This window comes from Propithecus coquereli, unplaced genomic scaffold, assembly GCF_000956105.1.
Source record: "Propithecus coquereli isolate 6110/MARCELLA unplaced genomic scaffold, Pcoq_1.0 Scaffold100, whole genome shotgun sequence".
In the NCBI taxonomy this organism is placed as follows: domain Eukaryota; kingdom Metazoa; phylum Chordata; class Mammalia; order Primates; family Indriidae; genus Propithecus; species Propithecus coquereli.
This window is the reverse complement of record NW_012133859.1, coordinates 1,874,185-1,890,946: the sequence shown is the minus strand read 5'-3', so window position 1 is coordinate 1,890,946 and position 16,762 is coordinate 1,874,185. Positions and strand designations below refer to the sequence as shown.

Genomic DNA, 16,762 nt, shown 5'->3' with positions numbered 1-16,762 from the left:
AAAAAAAAAAAAAAAAAAACAAATATAAAGTTCTTTCCTGGTGTACTCTGGATCAGAGGGTCAGAATAGCTTTCTCATAAACTTACCACTTATGTGGTATAAACACCCAGAATTGTAGAGTAAGAGTCTCTCATATAAAATAATAAAACAAGGTTTTATTACTTTAATAACCAGCATTACTACATTAGCTAAAGGCTGCTCACTTCATATATTCTTTGTCATGACACTGAAGAGTTCTTAGACAATGCTTTTTTTTTTCCAGCTGTGTTATAGATATAAAAGAGACATAGCAAGAAAAAAAAAAAATTCCAATAATGTCCAAGGCTGGAAAGTGAACCCTTTCTTTGGGCTCCATTTTGAGTTACCCTTCGGAGGTAATGAGAATGGGTTAGTCTGTGTGGTTTTTTACCTCCCCCACCCCCGGTTCTGTGTACATGAGACGTGTGAGGTACGTGGATGTCTGTGTTGAGGTGAGGCGGCAGCCCCAGATCCTGGCAGGAACGAGGGAAGGTAAAGGTACGTGGGGTTCACCGTCTCCAGTGTTATCTGAAGTCTCAGTCTTCCCATAGATTATTGGCATGTTGTCACTGAATCCCTGATAGCCTTCTCCCGGTTTGCATGGCAGCCTTCGATATTAAACTCTGAGTTGTGAATGAAAGTCCTGGTTAATTGCTGTGGTGTCACTTTAGGTGGGAGGACTGGGCCATCTGAACACTGGGACCTGGATTTTCTTTTTGTTCCCTGTTGCTGCCTGTGTACACTCTGGAGTGACACAGCTGACTCAGGAAGAAGAAGAAGGCAAAGGGGCTGTAGTCCCTAGCACCGGCTTCCCCACGGCGCGAGCTCGCCTGTCGTGGGAGCGCAGTACTTTTCAATCCGCTGGAGAACTGCACGCAGTGACCTTTCTCACTTCCCGAATGGGCTGAGGCCTGACTTCCTGGACAGAGTCCACGATATTGCTCTAATATCTGTCCTCCATCTATGTTCGTAGTGGGAATCTAAACACGTAGAAGAATTACAACTGTACAGAGAATTCCAGAAACCTGGGACTGTTAATAACAGTGAATCGCAGACTCTTAAGCACCCAGTAGTGCACTTCCCTTTGGCTGTATTTATTTGCCATGAGAGTTTCTGCAACTCAGTGTAACACCAGAACATTTGTGAATGGTACCCTTCTCTTCCATGTTTCTCCCATAAACTCCCCCAAAGACCCTAATAAAACAGTCAGAGACTTCTAATAAAAACCCAAATACCGAACATTTATAAAGAGCAGGTTATCTTCTCCCCTGACCCACGCACCCCTGGCAGCAGGGCCCTGATGTATCGGTGGCAAAGAGAATATTTGAAAGCCATGAAGTTTATCATCCAGATGGCTTTTGGACAACAAAGAGCCTGCAAGCTACTATTTGCACATGCTATCTACAGTTTGCATTTCTTCTAACATTTGGCACCAGGGGACCTAGGAGCTGGGGAGGGAAGTAGCCGCTGCTGCGCAAAGTCCAGACACAGACCCAGGGAGTAGAGTCTACTGGTCTGATTGCATGCAGCTCGGTGCAGTGTTATTTCTGTCCCTCCAAATCGGCCTTAATGAGGATGATCCTTAAACAGATCCGACCATGAACTTGAAATCTCCCCCAAACCTGCTGTCCCGGGGCAGGGGTTGCGGTCTTCATTGCCTGCTCCTCTCCTAGGACCTTCCTCTTAATTTCCCTCAAAGACACAAAGTGTCAGATCCTATCCAGCCCAAAGTCAAAGACAAGAAAGCAGTAGAACCCTAATTAGTCGGTGGGAACCTGTGATGACTGTATTAATGATAACTCAGAACCAAATTGGAGCCCTCATTATAACATGCTTCATATGGGGAGGATGCAGCTGCTTTGTGATTAAGACGGCTCCAAGAGGGGTCGTGCTTTCTGCATTCTTGGTACTCATTCAGCTTCCTGCCAGGCGTACGAACCTAACAGTACGCTAGCCTGCATACGGCTGGTACTAAATAAATATGTGCACCATTCTACTTATAAACCTAATGTGGAAAAACCAGCCACCAGACCAAATGACAGTAATTTACCAACCAGAGACTTATCAAACCTCTACTGTGCTAAGGTTTTTGGGGGGTATAAAGTGTATTTCAGGAATGCCTAGTATAGCACAACAACCAGAAACAATATAATCCTAAAAGTGTATCTCATGCCAAATTCTTTTCTTTCTGGCAGGCATGGACGCATGCTGGCATTCTCTTAAAACACAAGTACAGTTTCCTGGTGGGATGTGCCTCAATCTCAGATGTCATAGCTCAGGTAAATACGGTCTGTGTGTCAATCAGACCTACTCAGAGCTCTGGTGTGTGTAACTGATGCATGTTTTGTGTTCATTCACTGGGCAGTGCACTCTGCATTCACCTGGTTTCGGCAGCGCTACGACATCAGTGTAGATGCCAATAAATGTTTGTTAAATGAATGAAAAAAGGAGACTCCCTGTAATAAAAGTACGCATACTCTTACTAGAATAAGGGTTGTGTGAATTCAAATTTAGTGTTGAGGTGTTGACCTTTATTTTTAAAGAGTGTGCATGTGAAATGACTATATAAAGTCACACCCAGTCCTTTTCTGGGTGGTTATAGGGTTGCCGTGCACTTGGCTGAGTGCCCTCTGCGTGGCCTGGCGACATGCAATCTGTCACTCTGCTCTCGAGCAAGCACTCTTGGGAATTATTCCTAAAACCTTCTTTCTTACGTTGCTGCCGTGAAGGGCTGCTATTCACAGGTCATCTGTCCACATTCAAAAAGACCCGGAAGTTGGTTCGGTTATGTTTTCACGCAGTTTGAGAAGACAACCTGCATCCACTCTCTGCTGGGTCCAATTCTCTGAGGCCTGGGGTGCAGCCCCGGCTCTCTGTCCTTCCTTCCTTCCTCCACCAAGGATACCACACAAAAAATTTTAGTGGAAAATTAGATTTAATTCCTAAAATTTATAAATGAAACTAAGTTCCTATAATCAGGGACTTGGAAGAATGATTTCATCACAGAAGAGGAGGTTAGATTATGATCTTTAAGCTCCCTCCCAAATTCTCAGTTCTGTTCTGCAAACACTGCCGTGCATTTTACCCCTATTGTACACCTTGATCTTTTAGCCACCATTTTGGAATAATCTACTGCTGAACTGTTAGTATCTCCCGAAAGACCAAGAATTAAATTTCCAAATTAATCACATTTACACCATGGATCACTATTAAAAGTAATTTAAATTAATTTCTGCCAACGCTGTGCATGTGTGTGTGTATGCGTGTCCTGAGTACTAGCTAACATCATTCTTTGATATATTTTTGTTAATTTTCTTGCAGAGTTATTAGAGAATTTTGTCCCAGTCTTACTTTCAGCATCCTCTGAGAGAAGAATTTAAACTGCCTTATTCACCTTAATCACTTAATTTTAAGTTAAGGAAGTACCTTTGGTTTCAAACGTTGGCATCAGCAATTCAGTGAGCATTTGTGAGCACACATTTTAGATGTGTGTTTTTTTAAAGGCAAGAAAAAGAAAACAGAAAGAAAACCCTTAACTTTGCCTAAAATAAGTATAGCAGGCATCCAAGGACAGAGGGGAAAAATGCATATATCTGAAAATACTTTGCCAATACACCTACAGACATTTTCCTTCTCAGTTTCAAACCTGACCCTGGTCGTTGCCTGTTGAGGGAGGGCTGGCGAGTGCAGAATAAACAATCTGGTTTGTAGGAGCATGGAAGCTGAGCTCAGGTGCCATCTGGCCTCAGGCTGTTCCTGGCAGAACAGTTATTTTAAACCTTATTGTTTGAGTTCCTACCACAATTTGTTTGGAGGAATTAAGTTCTCTTTTTGTTCTTAAGTCTTTTACCCCCAAGTTTCCTCTCATTACCTGAAAGCATTTGGTAGTTACCTAGTTGTGTAATGAGTAAATAGATCCTATGCAAAGTGCCTTGAAATGCCTCCTTGGCATAAATAACAAGTAATCAACAATGATAAAATGGAAATCACTTAGAATGCCTTGAATTTCAACGGCAGCTCTCTCTTTTTTTTAATTTTACTAAGCTAAATTGAGTTCACACATTTCACACTATAGGACAAAAAAGCTCTTGGTTTGGCTCAAACGTGAAATGCTTTTCTGTGCCGCCATTATTGTAGTAGTTATATGTTCTGGTCATTCATATTGCCAAGGGATTTGGGAAGAAATACTGCTGTTTTTGTTTTATTTCATGGCCATCTAGACTTTCTTAGTCTGCTCAATATCCAAGTGAGAATTCTCTTGAGGTTGTTTACCCTCCCTGGGTTCTCTCATCCTCTGACCTCTCTGCTGCCATCAGCCCTTTGCCTTTTGTGGTCAGTTGACATCCCAAGGATGATGAGATCATAATCTGTAAATTCCCTATCTCCTGCCTTTTCATTTCAGCCTTCCAACAAAATCTCAATCCTGAACCAACCCCATGTCGTGCATCCTCCTCCACCTGCGCCCAGGAGCAAATGCTTCTGCAAAAAGTCACACAGTGGGACAAATTGACCAAGCTAAAAATGCATAATCTTATCCCTCAGCTCTGCTGACTCTGCAGGGACTATTTCAGAGCATCTCTCCCCACCTCACACAGCCACATTCTTCAACTTCCAGCCAGCAAACCTTCAAACTCTTGGGTCACCTCCATTTTCCCTTCATCCTAGGAGAGCAGGCGTTCCTCCTGCGGGCCACTTCCTGTCCCGCCTTCTCAGGAACCCACTGATCACTTATCAATGATTCCTTCTCTCTCCCCTGATTTCTCTTGGCATGAAATCAAGCTCAGATATCTGCCCTGTTAACAACAAGCTTTCTCTGGATCCCGCGAACCTCTTTCCCTACAATTCTCTCTCCCCCTCTTCCTTGCGTCATAACCAAACTGTTTGGAAGGGTGGTTTCTGCTCACTGTCTCAATTTTTTCACTTCCCTTTTACTCTGTTCCCTACTCGAGGCTGACTTCCACCCAGATGGTTCTTACTAGTGACCTTCACGCCAATAACCCCAGTGAGCAATTTTAGTTCCCTTCACTCTGTGGACTACTCCTTCCCACCAGCCCTCACCCCACTGCAGTCCTGGTTTTTCTCCTGGCCATGAAGCATCGCTCTCCTCTGCTGACTTGTACACGTAGAAGTTCCCCAAAGCCCTTCCCTCTCCTCACTCTATGTTGTGTACCTGAAGAATCTAACTCGCCCTTGGTTTATCCTGTGTGTGACACGATTCATAATCCCCACATAAATACCTGTAGCCCAGCCCTCTCCTGTGGGCCCCAGACAAGGCTCCCCAAATGTCCCCGTGATGTTTCCACTAGGTCCTTCAAAGGCACCTGAAGCCTGACCGAATAACCCTCTGTGTCAAGCATTTCATTTTTGAGCTCACCAATGGCTCTACCACCTGGTCAGAAAGCCAGGAACCACACAAGAAGAGTCTCCCTCTATCCCCAAGCCTTTCAGATTTTAATCCTACGTATTTCTGTAGTTTTCCCACTCTGCCCAGCCCTCCTGCCCAGCCCTCCCACCTGCACTGCTAGGGAAGCCACCTCACTCACCCTGCCCCTCTGCCCTGCCTCCCCCCCAGCCCCACTGCAGTCAGGGTGATCTTTTCCCAGTGAAATTCTGGCCACCTCCCCCCTGCTTAAAGCTGCTTTAAAAATAACTCTCTAGTGTTTTTGATAAAAGGCCGAAATCCTGATCATGAATCCCAGGTGCTAAAGACCCAAGGGCCCTGTGCCTCTCCTGGGCACCGTCCTCTCATCCTCTGCTCTTTGCACACCAGCCACAGGCCCTCCTTTCAGGGCCTCAGTGTGGCAGACCCACCCCCGATGGGGATCTTTGCAGGCGCAGCCCCCTCTGCCCGGGAGGAAATGCACAGCGCTCCACAGAGCACTCCCCCTCGCAGCGCACGCCCGTCCTCCCCACGGCTCTCCATGGCATTTTGCAGTGGATGCTCAGCAGCGTCATCCTCTGATTAACGTTCCTGCCTCTTCGCTGGACTGTCAGCCCCTGCAGAACAGAGTCTGGGACTGTCTTGTTCATCACTGAATCCCAGCACCTGGTCCGGGGCCAGCACACGTGCCTCGCCACTGAGACAGTCGGTTCCCTCAGGAAATAATCTGACCTATATTTGATGGCTGTCTCAAATTCAGAATCTTAATTCTGGATTGAAATGCAAAAGGTACAAGTGTTGTTATTTTAAGTTGATAAACAGTACAGTCCCCCATGGGGATGTCAGATCAGAGGTAAGTGCCGCAGCACCTGGTGTGGGTCTGCGAGATGCAGGGGAGGCTGACATCGTCTTCACTTGGGCCTTGGGAGCTCTCCTGGCTGGACCTGTCCACATCTTCTTGTCATCTCCACGTTCAGTCCCCTCGTGCCCGTGTCTCCCTTTTCCTTCTTGTCCAGACCCCTGCTTTGCTCCTGCTGCTCAGGCTCCTGTCTTGCGGAGCCTTCCTGGACTTGGCAGAGACTGCGTCCAGTACTCATCTTTCTGTACAGCATTCATTTTCCACACAACTAGTTTTGAGCCTCTAAACATCATCTCAGTTTACGTTGTAGGTTTTGTACAAGTTAAATGTGTCCCTTTGCATCTTGCCATTAATACGTTATAGTTGGCCCACTTGGAAGCAGAATGTGTGGAGAAAGTCATGGACATCCTTATTTCCATCACTGAACCCCACTGTATCCTTGGCGAGTGTGAGTGTGAGCATGAGCGTGAGAACGAGCGCGAGCATGAGAGTGAGCATGAGTGTGGGCGTGAGTGTGAACGTGAGTGCCGCCCCAACTCGGGTCTGCTCACGGGCGTTGCCTGTGCTCCTGGCAGCCTGGTTGTGTCCAAGCAGCACCTCTGTCCTCTGTGCTCCCCTGGCGATTCAGTGACAGGGTGGGTCTCATTCGTAGGGTTTCAGAATGACAGCTGGGGCACACATGTGGGTCTATGCTATAAAGAAACCACCTCTAGCACCTAATCCCTTTATTGCATTCAGAAGATTTCTCTCCATTGCCTGCTCTTCTGGGTCCCCGTGGCAGCGGGGTGTGCCGATACAATAAATCGGGCTCATTCTCCAGCTTGTTGGGTAATTTTCCATCATCACTGATTTCTTGATAATGCAGTGATCAGAACAATCCTTTGGTCAGGATCACTCAGTGGCATTATATTTTAATATGCCTATTTTCCCACGAGTACTTGGCTGTTGAGGTTGATGTAGCTCAGAAATACACCTCCCCCACAAATCACCCTACTTTTGCACCCCGTATGCTACCGGGGTCTTCTGAATGAGTGTGTCCCAGGAGGACTCTGGACAGAGGCTGGGTTGAGTCTCTGATTAACCCAGGAGGTTAATAACGTTGTTAAATGTGCTTTAGAGACGGTACCATTGAATAAAGATGGACACTTTGTTAGAACGTCAATCTCTCCTGACCCTGGTTATTTCAACTGATTCCATTTTTATAAGTTTATATTTTAAATTTTAATGTAGCTTGTTTTATAATAATTACTGTTGGTGTTTTTTGCAGCATTTTTAGTAACTCCCATCCTACAAATGTTAATGTCTGTTTTCCTGTATACGGTCAATGATCGCTACTGTTTTTCCTTTGTGGAAGGTGCTTAAGTGCTCAGGTGTGGGACTTGTGCACCTCAGTATCCAACCTCGAGAGGGCAAAGCTCGACTACATTTGGGGTGGGAGGCCAAAGTTTCTAGATTTTTTTTTAAGCAATAACTTTAATTGGACATGCAGTTGCCTTCAAAGAATCTTTGTGGCGGATATAACAAAATGATCAGTGTGTTCCTCCATTGAGTCCCCATCATCCACACCTGAATTGCATGGGAGCCACACTGAGTCATCGCCCGAGTTTCAGTCCTCTCTGCATCAAAGACCTGTCTCATCTGGGTTCCAGAGGGCGGGCCGCACGTCCGTCTGGCGGTCGGTACCCTCGCCTCCCTCTGACTGGTTGCTGTCTCCCCATCTCTCAGGTTGTTTTTGTAGCCATTTTGCTTCACAGTCACCTGGAGTGCCGGGAGCCGCTGCTCATCCCGATCCTTTCCCTATACATGGGCGCACTCGTGCGCTGCACCACCCTGTGCCTGGGCTACTACAAGAACATCCACGACATCATCCCCGACAGGAGTGGGCCGGAGCTGGGGGTACGTCTTCAACACCTTGACAACAGTCTGATACTCAGAGTAGAGCAAAACTGTTGCACGTCTATATGAAATGAGAAATCAATACAAAGTGTATTCCACATCCACATAAAATGAGAAATCAAAGAAATAAAATAATCAGATTGGCTGTGATGTCACACCCAAAGGCCAAGTGCTAGGTAGCATCCACTGGAAAAGACAGTTGGAGAATAAATGAACTCTAAGAGATGGACGTGATCGTCCATCTGGAGGATGCCGGAGGTCACTGTCCAGCATCCTCATCCCATATAAGGGATGACATGACAGCAAGTCATGTCAGGCCAAGGAGCAGGCGCAACATTTATGGTTTCTCTTACTCTCTATTGTAAGTTATTCCATCGTCAACAAAGATTTTAGGGTCCATGATACCTTTGCGTTCACATTTTATTATTTTTAATCTTACAGCGGGGATCGAGGCTTTGTTTATACTTTCTGCACTGGCCAATCACAACCTCTTATTCAGGTACCTCCTAGGGACCCAGCAGAGCATTAGGTACCACAGGGCAACACAGAAAATTTTAAGATATGTTCTCTGCCCTCAAGAAGCTTTATGTCCCGTCTGGCAGATCAGACCCCCACAGAAGCAACAATCAGCATGAACCCAAGACAGCACAGTACGCATTTAAGAGTCACCACAGTTGAGGCAGACATAGTAATGTGGTCTGAGAAGCCTCCTTGGAGGAGGTATAGAGCTTGGGCTGTGCCTTGGAAGTTGAATAAGAAACAGTAACATACACAATCTTACACCAGTGACCAAAGCATTCTGTTTATCCTAAGTATAAACAATGTCTGACTTACATGCGTGCTAATTTTTCTTACCCATAGGTATTAGACATCACTGGCTTTCTCTGCATCTAGCTATAAGGCAGATACGAATGATCATACGTAGCCCTGAAAAACTCACCACACCACCGCCATTACCACTTGGACCACACGTTACTTTTGTCACGCCAAAACAGTAATTGTGTTGACCGCTTACCTCTGTCCGAGGTCTGGCCATCAGTGAAATCCTATCTAGTTATTTCCATCACTCGGTCAACCACAAATTGGTCTTGACTGTAACACTCCATCTCTTAACATTCAGCCACCAGCAGAGTGGAATACATTAACGTGGCCAAGGTGGTTCCATGATGTAATTCTTACCCTCGCGAAGAATCAAAACCAAAACTACAGAAGGAACGCCAGGCTTTAAAGATGTCACACACCGTTGCTGCAGAAGACTTAAAAACTCATTTGTTCTTTACCACACTTTTGTTTTGCTTGTGCTTCTGAGCAGTTTATTTGACATCTATGAGAGCTTTGAGAGTAAGAACTTCTGTAGTAGATTTATACAATGCCGAAATAATTAGGCACGTTTCTATGAGCTGACTGATTCCCAAATAAATCATAATAATTTTTTATTTCTAAGAGTTACTTCTTATTACATGACTTCTAGCCAGTCAGTTTGATGACATAAACAGACTAATTTCAAACCTGTTTCTCAGGCCATGGGGTTGAGTTCTACCTTGGTTAGAGGTTCCCTGTAGGGAAAATAGTGGTTGGGATCTATTAAGCTTCGATGGGTGTTTTGATTTCACAGTCGCTTGCCAACTGTCTGAGTTAATTTCTAATAAGATGGAACATTTTATTTTAATTCGACTTGGCTCATCTACAGAGAATTTTCCTTATATTACTTTTAAGTGTAGTGAATTGGCTCTTGTTTGGCATAAAAAGGAAAAGCTTTGATTCTCATTTTTTTCTATTCTACCTCTAGAGTTTAGTAAACTTGTTTTTCCATTTCTTAATGCAGGGAGATGCAACCATAAGAAAGATGCTGAGTTTCTGGTGGCCTTTGGCTTTAATTTTGGCTACGCAGAGAATCAGTAGGCCTATCGTCAACCTCTTTGTCTCCCGGGACCTCGGTGGCAGTTCTGCGGCTACAGAGGTAGAGCACTTTTGGGGGATGCGGGCGCCTGTAATCACCTTGCAGGGTGGAGGGGGGTAAAATTTATTTCCAGGTCATCTTGAGAGCTCAGGTTGTGCCGTGAGATTCAGTTACATGACACAGTCACGCTAGGAAGCCACGAAGATCTCATTCAGCAACTTATAATGATGTAATTTTATATTTTTATGATTATGGAAGAAAATGTCTAATTGATCCTTGTCGTTTACCATATGGGGAACCGAGGCACAGAAACACAGAACTAGCTGGAAGCTGGCGAGTGTCAGCGTCCCGGCCTCTGACTCCCACTCAGTTTTCCGTTTCCTCGTGGCGTCAGCACGTGGCTCTTCACTGTAGCTGCAGAGGACGATGGAACGTGCCACGTGCAGAGCTGGAAGCACCCAGAGGTGCGGGGGGCCACGTCCTCCGACTTGACCTAGCCCACCCTCACCTGCCCTGTGCCCTCCCGCTCGAGCCGCCCCACCCATGGTGACTTCCCTGCTCCCGGTCCACCCTCCCCGCTTGGATCTCCTCGACTGACTTGCTCACAACTCGAGAACTGTGTCTGGAAACTGGCAGCTGCTCCAAAGAAAGAGTTGACTCATTTTTTCCCTCTCAAGTTGGGTTTGAACAAACAGAATTACTTCATTTGTCGCCTCTTCCACTGCCCTCTGGAGAACTAATCCTGTCTCTGGAACCGCCGATCCTAGGGAAGGCTCATGGCTGCTCATTAGGGCTCCTGTTCAGGCGTTGCTTTTGCAGGGAGCAGCCCGGAGCCCTAGTTGCGCTGTCAGCAGGTCCCCAGCCTGGAGCGGCCTGCCAGTTTCCATGTCCTGGGAAGCTGCTCATGTTGGCCTGGAAAGAGAAGCCCATAAATCAGAAGCGGAATGCTTTCTCCTTGCCTCAGTGTGTTCCTGGACTTTGTTTTTTGAATCATCAATGTCATCTTGGGTGGCTACCATAGCAACTTTTGTGCTTCAACACTTCGGTTCAGGTTTCTCAGTAAAAAGGAGGGGACCCACATCACCTGGGTGCTAGAATTCCATCTTCCCCTTTAAAAAGAACACGACAAACTATGGGTTGGAGCCATTCGAGAACTGCCCTCAGTGGCACATGGGCACAGCCTATGGGGTACAGAGCTGACATTTATTGATCATCTACTATGTGTCAGGCATTTATGTACGTTTCCTTGACTCCCAACAACCCCCTGAGATGGGATTATTATTCCTGTCCCACTGGAGGAGCAGGAAGGGAGACCCCAAGAGGCTTCCTGCTTCCCACAGCTGGGAAGCCACGAGGTGAAGGTTTGGATCCAGGTCTGCCTGATTTCAGTGCTCTTTTTTTGTTCCGCCAAACCGTGCCACGCCACACCACACCACAGCTGGGAACTTGCCTCGTGTTCCTGGCACCCCTGTGCATCGCCGTTCTGTTAATTAAAATAGATGAAGCCCGTGCTGTACCTCTACCAGCTAGTTAGAGTTGGATGCTGCCAGAATGTGGGTTCAGATGCCTCATTTTCATTTTTCTTCCTTTTCATTCACATAAAAGCAGCAGCTCTCATTCTCACAGAAACCCCCGGATATCTTCCTGTATGAAATATTTACTGCATTTTCTTAAGTTAAAAATCTAAGTTGGGCCATACCGACGGGGCAGACGGGGGGTGAGCTGCGTTGGAAGCGGAGTCAAACAGATGCGATGCCAGCCACCCCAAAGGATAGAGAGGGTGCTTAGAGGTGGAGCAGAGACTCACCGGAGAGCAGGGAGGGCCACAGCTCCATCTGGAGCATCAAGAAGAGGGCTAAGCCAGAGGGCTCTGATGGGCTCTGAATCTGAGCAAAGAGCAAAGATTCTGGAATCTCATGGACCTGGGTTGAAATCTTGGCTTCCCAAACCTGGGATCTGAACCTGTTTCTTGTTGGATTCGTGTAAAACAAAACATGCACACTGTCCTTGTCTCACGTCCACTCGGTTAGCTCACTCGCCCCCTTCCCAGGGACACAGTGCAGTACGTAAGAGCACAGCCAGTGGTCAGTCCTGACCCTCCACCCACTCAGGCCGTCCCTTGGCTGGCCGATGCTTGTCACCCAGGTGGAGGGATCTGAGACCGCCCACTTTGTCACGTAACACACAGCAGCTCTGGGGGGACGTTCTGCTGATGCCCACGCTAACTCTGCTGACTCTTCTGTTGTAGGCAGTGGCAATTTTGACAGCCACGTACCCCGTGGGTCACATGCCATATGGCTGGTTGACGGAAATCCGCGCTGTCTATCCTGCTTTTGACAAGGTGAGAACCTGTGTGGGGCAGTGTCTGAAGCACACTTGTTAAAGTGACATTTGATAGACAGGGCTCTCTGATGACGGACACTTCGTTGTTTCTCAATCTTACCTCCCTTTACGAGGTTCGTGTGATGTTGGGGGTGTTGAAGGTAACTGTGGAATGTTTTCCTTCAGAACATAACGAGGGCACATTTAAGCTTACCTTGACGCTGATCTCATGATGCTTTTCCACACCCATGTTCCTGGCGTCACTTTTAGGGTTATTCCTAATGAGAAATTATTTGTTTGCAACAGGAAAAATAAACTCTCAAAAATATGTTATATATTGGATTTTGTTTCTGTGGGTTGTTTCTTTAGTTAAACTAACACTTTACTGACCACATACCAGCTGGCTCAGGAACAGACAGTAATCTGCGTGCCTGAGCTCACGGCATACGGGTCTCTGCCGCCGTGCTGGTCTGCACGCTCGCTCACGCTGTCCCTACTGCAGGCTTGGGGTCCTGCATGGTTTTGATACGACAGACTTATTCTGGCAGAAGAATAAGCAACTGTCTGTTGACAGCTGCTCTGTCCTCTGCAGCCGCGGGAGGCACGTCAGCCTCCTGACCTGTGGCCTGGCCTGGCCTGTCATCCAGTAAATGTCTATTTCATTATAGCTTTATTACTTAACCCTACAGGCTTGTCCTCTGAAACAAATGGCCGCGAAACGTACCCAACACTAGTATGTAACGTTTTTAAATGAAAAATAGGAAAGAAGCAAACAACCTGCCACTTGTACCCTTCATAGCAACCGTTTTGCCTTGAATTCCCATAGAACTAGCTCAGAGCCAGTGCTTACGTCTTTCTGTCCTACCCCACAAAGCACCCTGTGGAGGGAGGAGAGGAGACCTCTTGCTCTGCTTTAAACTGTGTGCGGGCTCCGGGGAGCGGGCAAGACCTGTGGTGTGGGGGCCCAGGAGAGGTTTCTGACTCCCCCAGCCCCACCTTGCACCCTGACCCGAGGGCATCCCCCCGAGCACCTCTGACGGCTGAGATGGAGGAGGAGGATCAAGTGTGGAGAGAGATCACCTACTCTCCGTCCAGCGCCTCCTCTGCTTCCGTGGTCTCCTGCGGAGTTTCCCTGTTAGCGCATGCGCTTACAAACACACACACACCTGCTCTCACTTCCCCATCACGGAGTCTTCCATACGACCCAGATCCCCAGGCCACCGTCACCTTCCTCTTCTGTTCCGTACCTGTGCTCCCCCATGAAGAATGCGTTAGGAACCCCACCACGTAACCCAGTGGGAGATAGGCCCAGAACCCTTTACTGGGTGCGGAGCTCCCTCAGTAGAACATAGTTAGGACCCACCACCTACTGGAAATACTTAGTGGCAACATCAGGATGCAGAGCGTACCCTAAAAAATGCTTTTGATTCCTGCTTCCCAGGCCTTTGAGAGTGGACTTCAGAAGGCGTGAGTCACTCGCTGGAGAGAGCTGACACTCTGTGTTTGAGTGGGTTTAATTCAGTCTATAGATAGACAGCATTGTTTTCATTTCAAGGAACACACGTATGGAAGTAAATCCTAGAAAACCAACATGGACATAAGCCTTCTTGGTAAATTTCAATTCTAGCTCCTGGAGCATAAGACGATTATCGAATGAAACTTGATGGGAAGGACAGGTGCTGAAGCGTTAGAACCTCCTGGCTGCCAAAGTCTCATCTGAAATTGTTTTTGGCCACCTCGAAATAATAAAACTTAACAATACAGCACATACTGAAACAGTATGGTTTCAGTAGGAGCATCCAAGAAATACTTTGTTTTATTCATGATCACAGAGGTTAGAAGCTTTGAAAAAATGCCTTTAACAAGCGTGCCTCTAGCCAGAAATTCAGGTTACTCAGACTCCTTTTAAAACCTCACCCATTGCTTCCAGGCACCCCAGCGAGCTACACCAAGCCGTTTGTGTGAATGCCGCTGTTCACTCAAATCTTAGACACCTTTGTGTGGACTTCAGAACGTGCTTCATTGACAATTGAAATCCTTTGCCTCTTTGAGGATTTAAAATTTCTCACATGCCTTCAGGAAATTCTGGCTAAACCTGAACTGAGAGAGGTTTCCACTAGTGCAGATTCTCTTTCCTGGTCAGTTATCTGCGAAAGAGTATGTTTCTGGGCAGAGTGGGCAAACGAAATGAAACACCAGCGCCAATCTAATGAAACACACTAGTTTATTTTAACCGTCTTTGTGGAAATATTTGCTGTTTTACACATAGCAGTGCCGCCGAAGGAGCTGTTGCCGTCACTGTGGCTGTGTGTGTTCTGGTGAGGTTCCCTAATTCTTTCCAACGTGGGCCTCTTCCTCACCAGACCCACCAGGGGACCCTCTGGCCGACCCCCGGCTGAGTGGAGATGGAGATCTCCAACGCTGGGGTTTGTATTTTGCAACGGCAGCAGTCTGTTATTGAAAACAGCAGATACATATTGAGAGGCTAGACTTAAGAAAATGTGCAGACATTCAGAGGCTGGGCTCATAGCTGCTGCAGGGGAAGGGATTGGAGAGGTAAAGGAAAATCAAAAGCTCTTTCCAGGTGGATCCTGCAATAGCTGTGCGGGTCAGTCTTTTATTAGGCCGGATGCGGAGCCAGGTGTCTGGGTTTGCTTTTGTGAGTGGGCTTTGGGCCTAACTGGGTCCATAATGAGGCAGGGGTTATTTTTCTCTGCTGGGTTTCGCAGCAAGGGGCCAGGTGCTCATTTTGATGGGGCGAGGAGCACACCTAGCGGGAAGAGCCTTGGCTAGCCTCAGGTTGCTGCTGTGCAGGAAGACATCTGAGCCACCTGCAGATTTGCTTAAAATTCAGTGTAGCAAGTGCTCTTGGAGCACCTTCTCTACCCAAAGATTGTGCTCAGTGCTTCAGGGCTAAAGTGATGGGCGAGACACACAGGGCTCTAGCTGAGAGTGCACACAACCTCATCGGGCCTTGAACACATGGCAGGGCATGATGCCTGCCCTAAGAGAGCTCCAGGGTCATCAGGGGTTATAGGAGGTGGGACCCAGAGTCAGCCTGGAGGGCAAAAGTCGGAGAGGCTTTAGGGAACAGATGGGCTGTGAGGATGATGGGCCTCAAAGAGAGAGGTGTTTCTGAAAATCAGAAGATCCAACAGGAGAAGGGGGAACAAAAGCACAGGTGTTAGCGGAAGGGCAGGAGGCTCCATTTGGGATATAGGTAGAGAAGTAATGGCCGGAAAGTGAGGCTGGGTCAGACTGGGCAGGGCCTTGAATGCCTAGTGGAATTTATGTCCATTTGGTGGGGAGGAGAGGGGCCCCGAGGTCGCTGAGCAGGGCTGTGGCGTTTAGGGAGATGCCCGTGGCGTGGCACAGGCTCTGCTGGGGCAGAGAGCAGACTTCAGAGCCAAGGCCTGGACTGGGCGAGGCGGGGACTGTGTCAGGCAACACTGCTGGGCGTTGAGTCCAGGATTCGCTTTGGCCAATGTTCACGTACAGGAACCTGACAGCTGTCAGGGACTCAACGTGGCAGCTGCCTCGCAAGCTATCACTTGAAACTTATACTGCAGATGCATCAAATAAAACAAAAACGGGATGCTCTATAAGATTCGCGGGGCCTTAGCCAAGGGTAAGCCGGAGCCCAGTCATGACTGTCATTTTCTTTCCCCAGAATAACCCCAGCAATAAACTGGTGAGCACGAGCAACACGGTCACAGCAGCCCACATCAAGAAGTTCACCTTCGTCTGCATGGCCTTATCCCTGACGGTAAGGACAGCGTCTGTCTGTCTGTCCCTGCTTGGGTTTTTATAAAGGGGGATATTACCATTTTAAAGGGAGAAATTTTGCATTCCACCATGTGCTATATGCTGGATTGATTAGCAACCTCTTCCATACATGTTCCTCTCCCGACGTGACCAATGACTGAAGGGGGCCGTTGGATCCAGGAGTAAAGGATCTGCTTCTGGCATTTGTCAGGACTTATCTGCTGGAGAAAGGCTGGCTTTGCCTTTAATTTGAATAATTCTCTGGCCTTGCTGAAAAATTTCCAGCTCATTTTTTTAAATATTCAGAGCCAACTTTAGAACCATCCCTGTCCCATTTCTAAATGTAATCAGCGTTATTTCCACTTCCTGGGTAAAACTCCCTTGCAGTTACATTTCTGCTGACGTAGCCGACGAGTCCATCATTCAGCACTTACTTATTGAGCCCCTGCTGGATCCCAGGCCCCATCCATCTGGACATCTCTGATGACACCGCACCATCAGCAGGACCTGTTGGTGTTTCTGTGCACAACCTTAAATAAACAAAAAACACGGACGAGGCCAGGTGCAGTGGCTCGTACCTGTAATCCCAACACTTTGGGAGGCCGAAGTGGGAGGCTCACTT

General features: G+C 47.3%; 1 protein-coding gene across 1 annotated transcript in view; it reads left to right on the top strand.

Moving 5' to 3' along the window:
- Positions 1-16,762, top strand: part of ANKH (ANKH inorganic pyrophosphate transport regulator) — a 170,986-nt gene that overhangs the window by 127,315 nt on the left and 26,909 nt on the right. Inside the window, exons 4-8 of the mRNA XM_012642670.1 lie at positions 2,148-2,297; positions 7,983-8,153; positions 9,979-10,113; positions 12,302-12,394; positions 16,046-16,141. Of these exons, the coding sequence (XP_012498124.1) occupies positions 2,148-2,297; positions 7,983-8,153; positions 9,979-10,113; positions 12,302-12,394; positions 16,046-16,141 (645 nt within the window). The remainder of the gene's footprint in view (positions 1-2,147; positions 2,298-7,982; positions 8,154-9,978; positions 10,114-12,301; positions 12,395-16,045; positions 16,142-16,762) is intronic.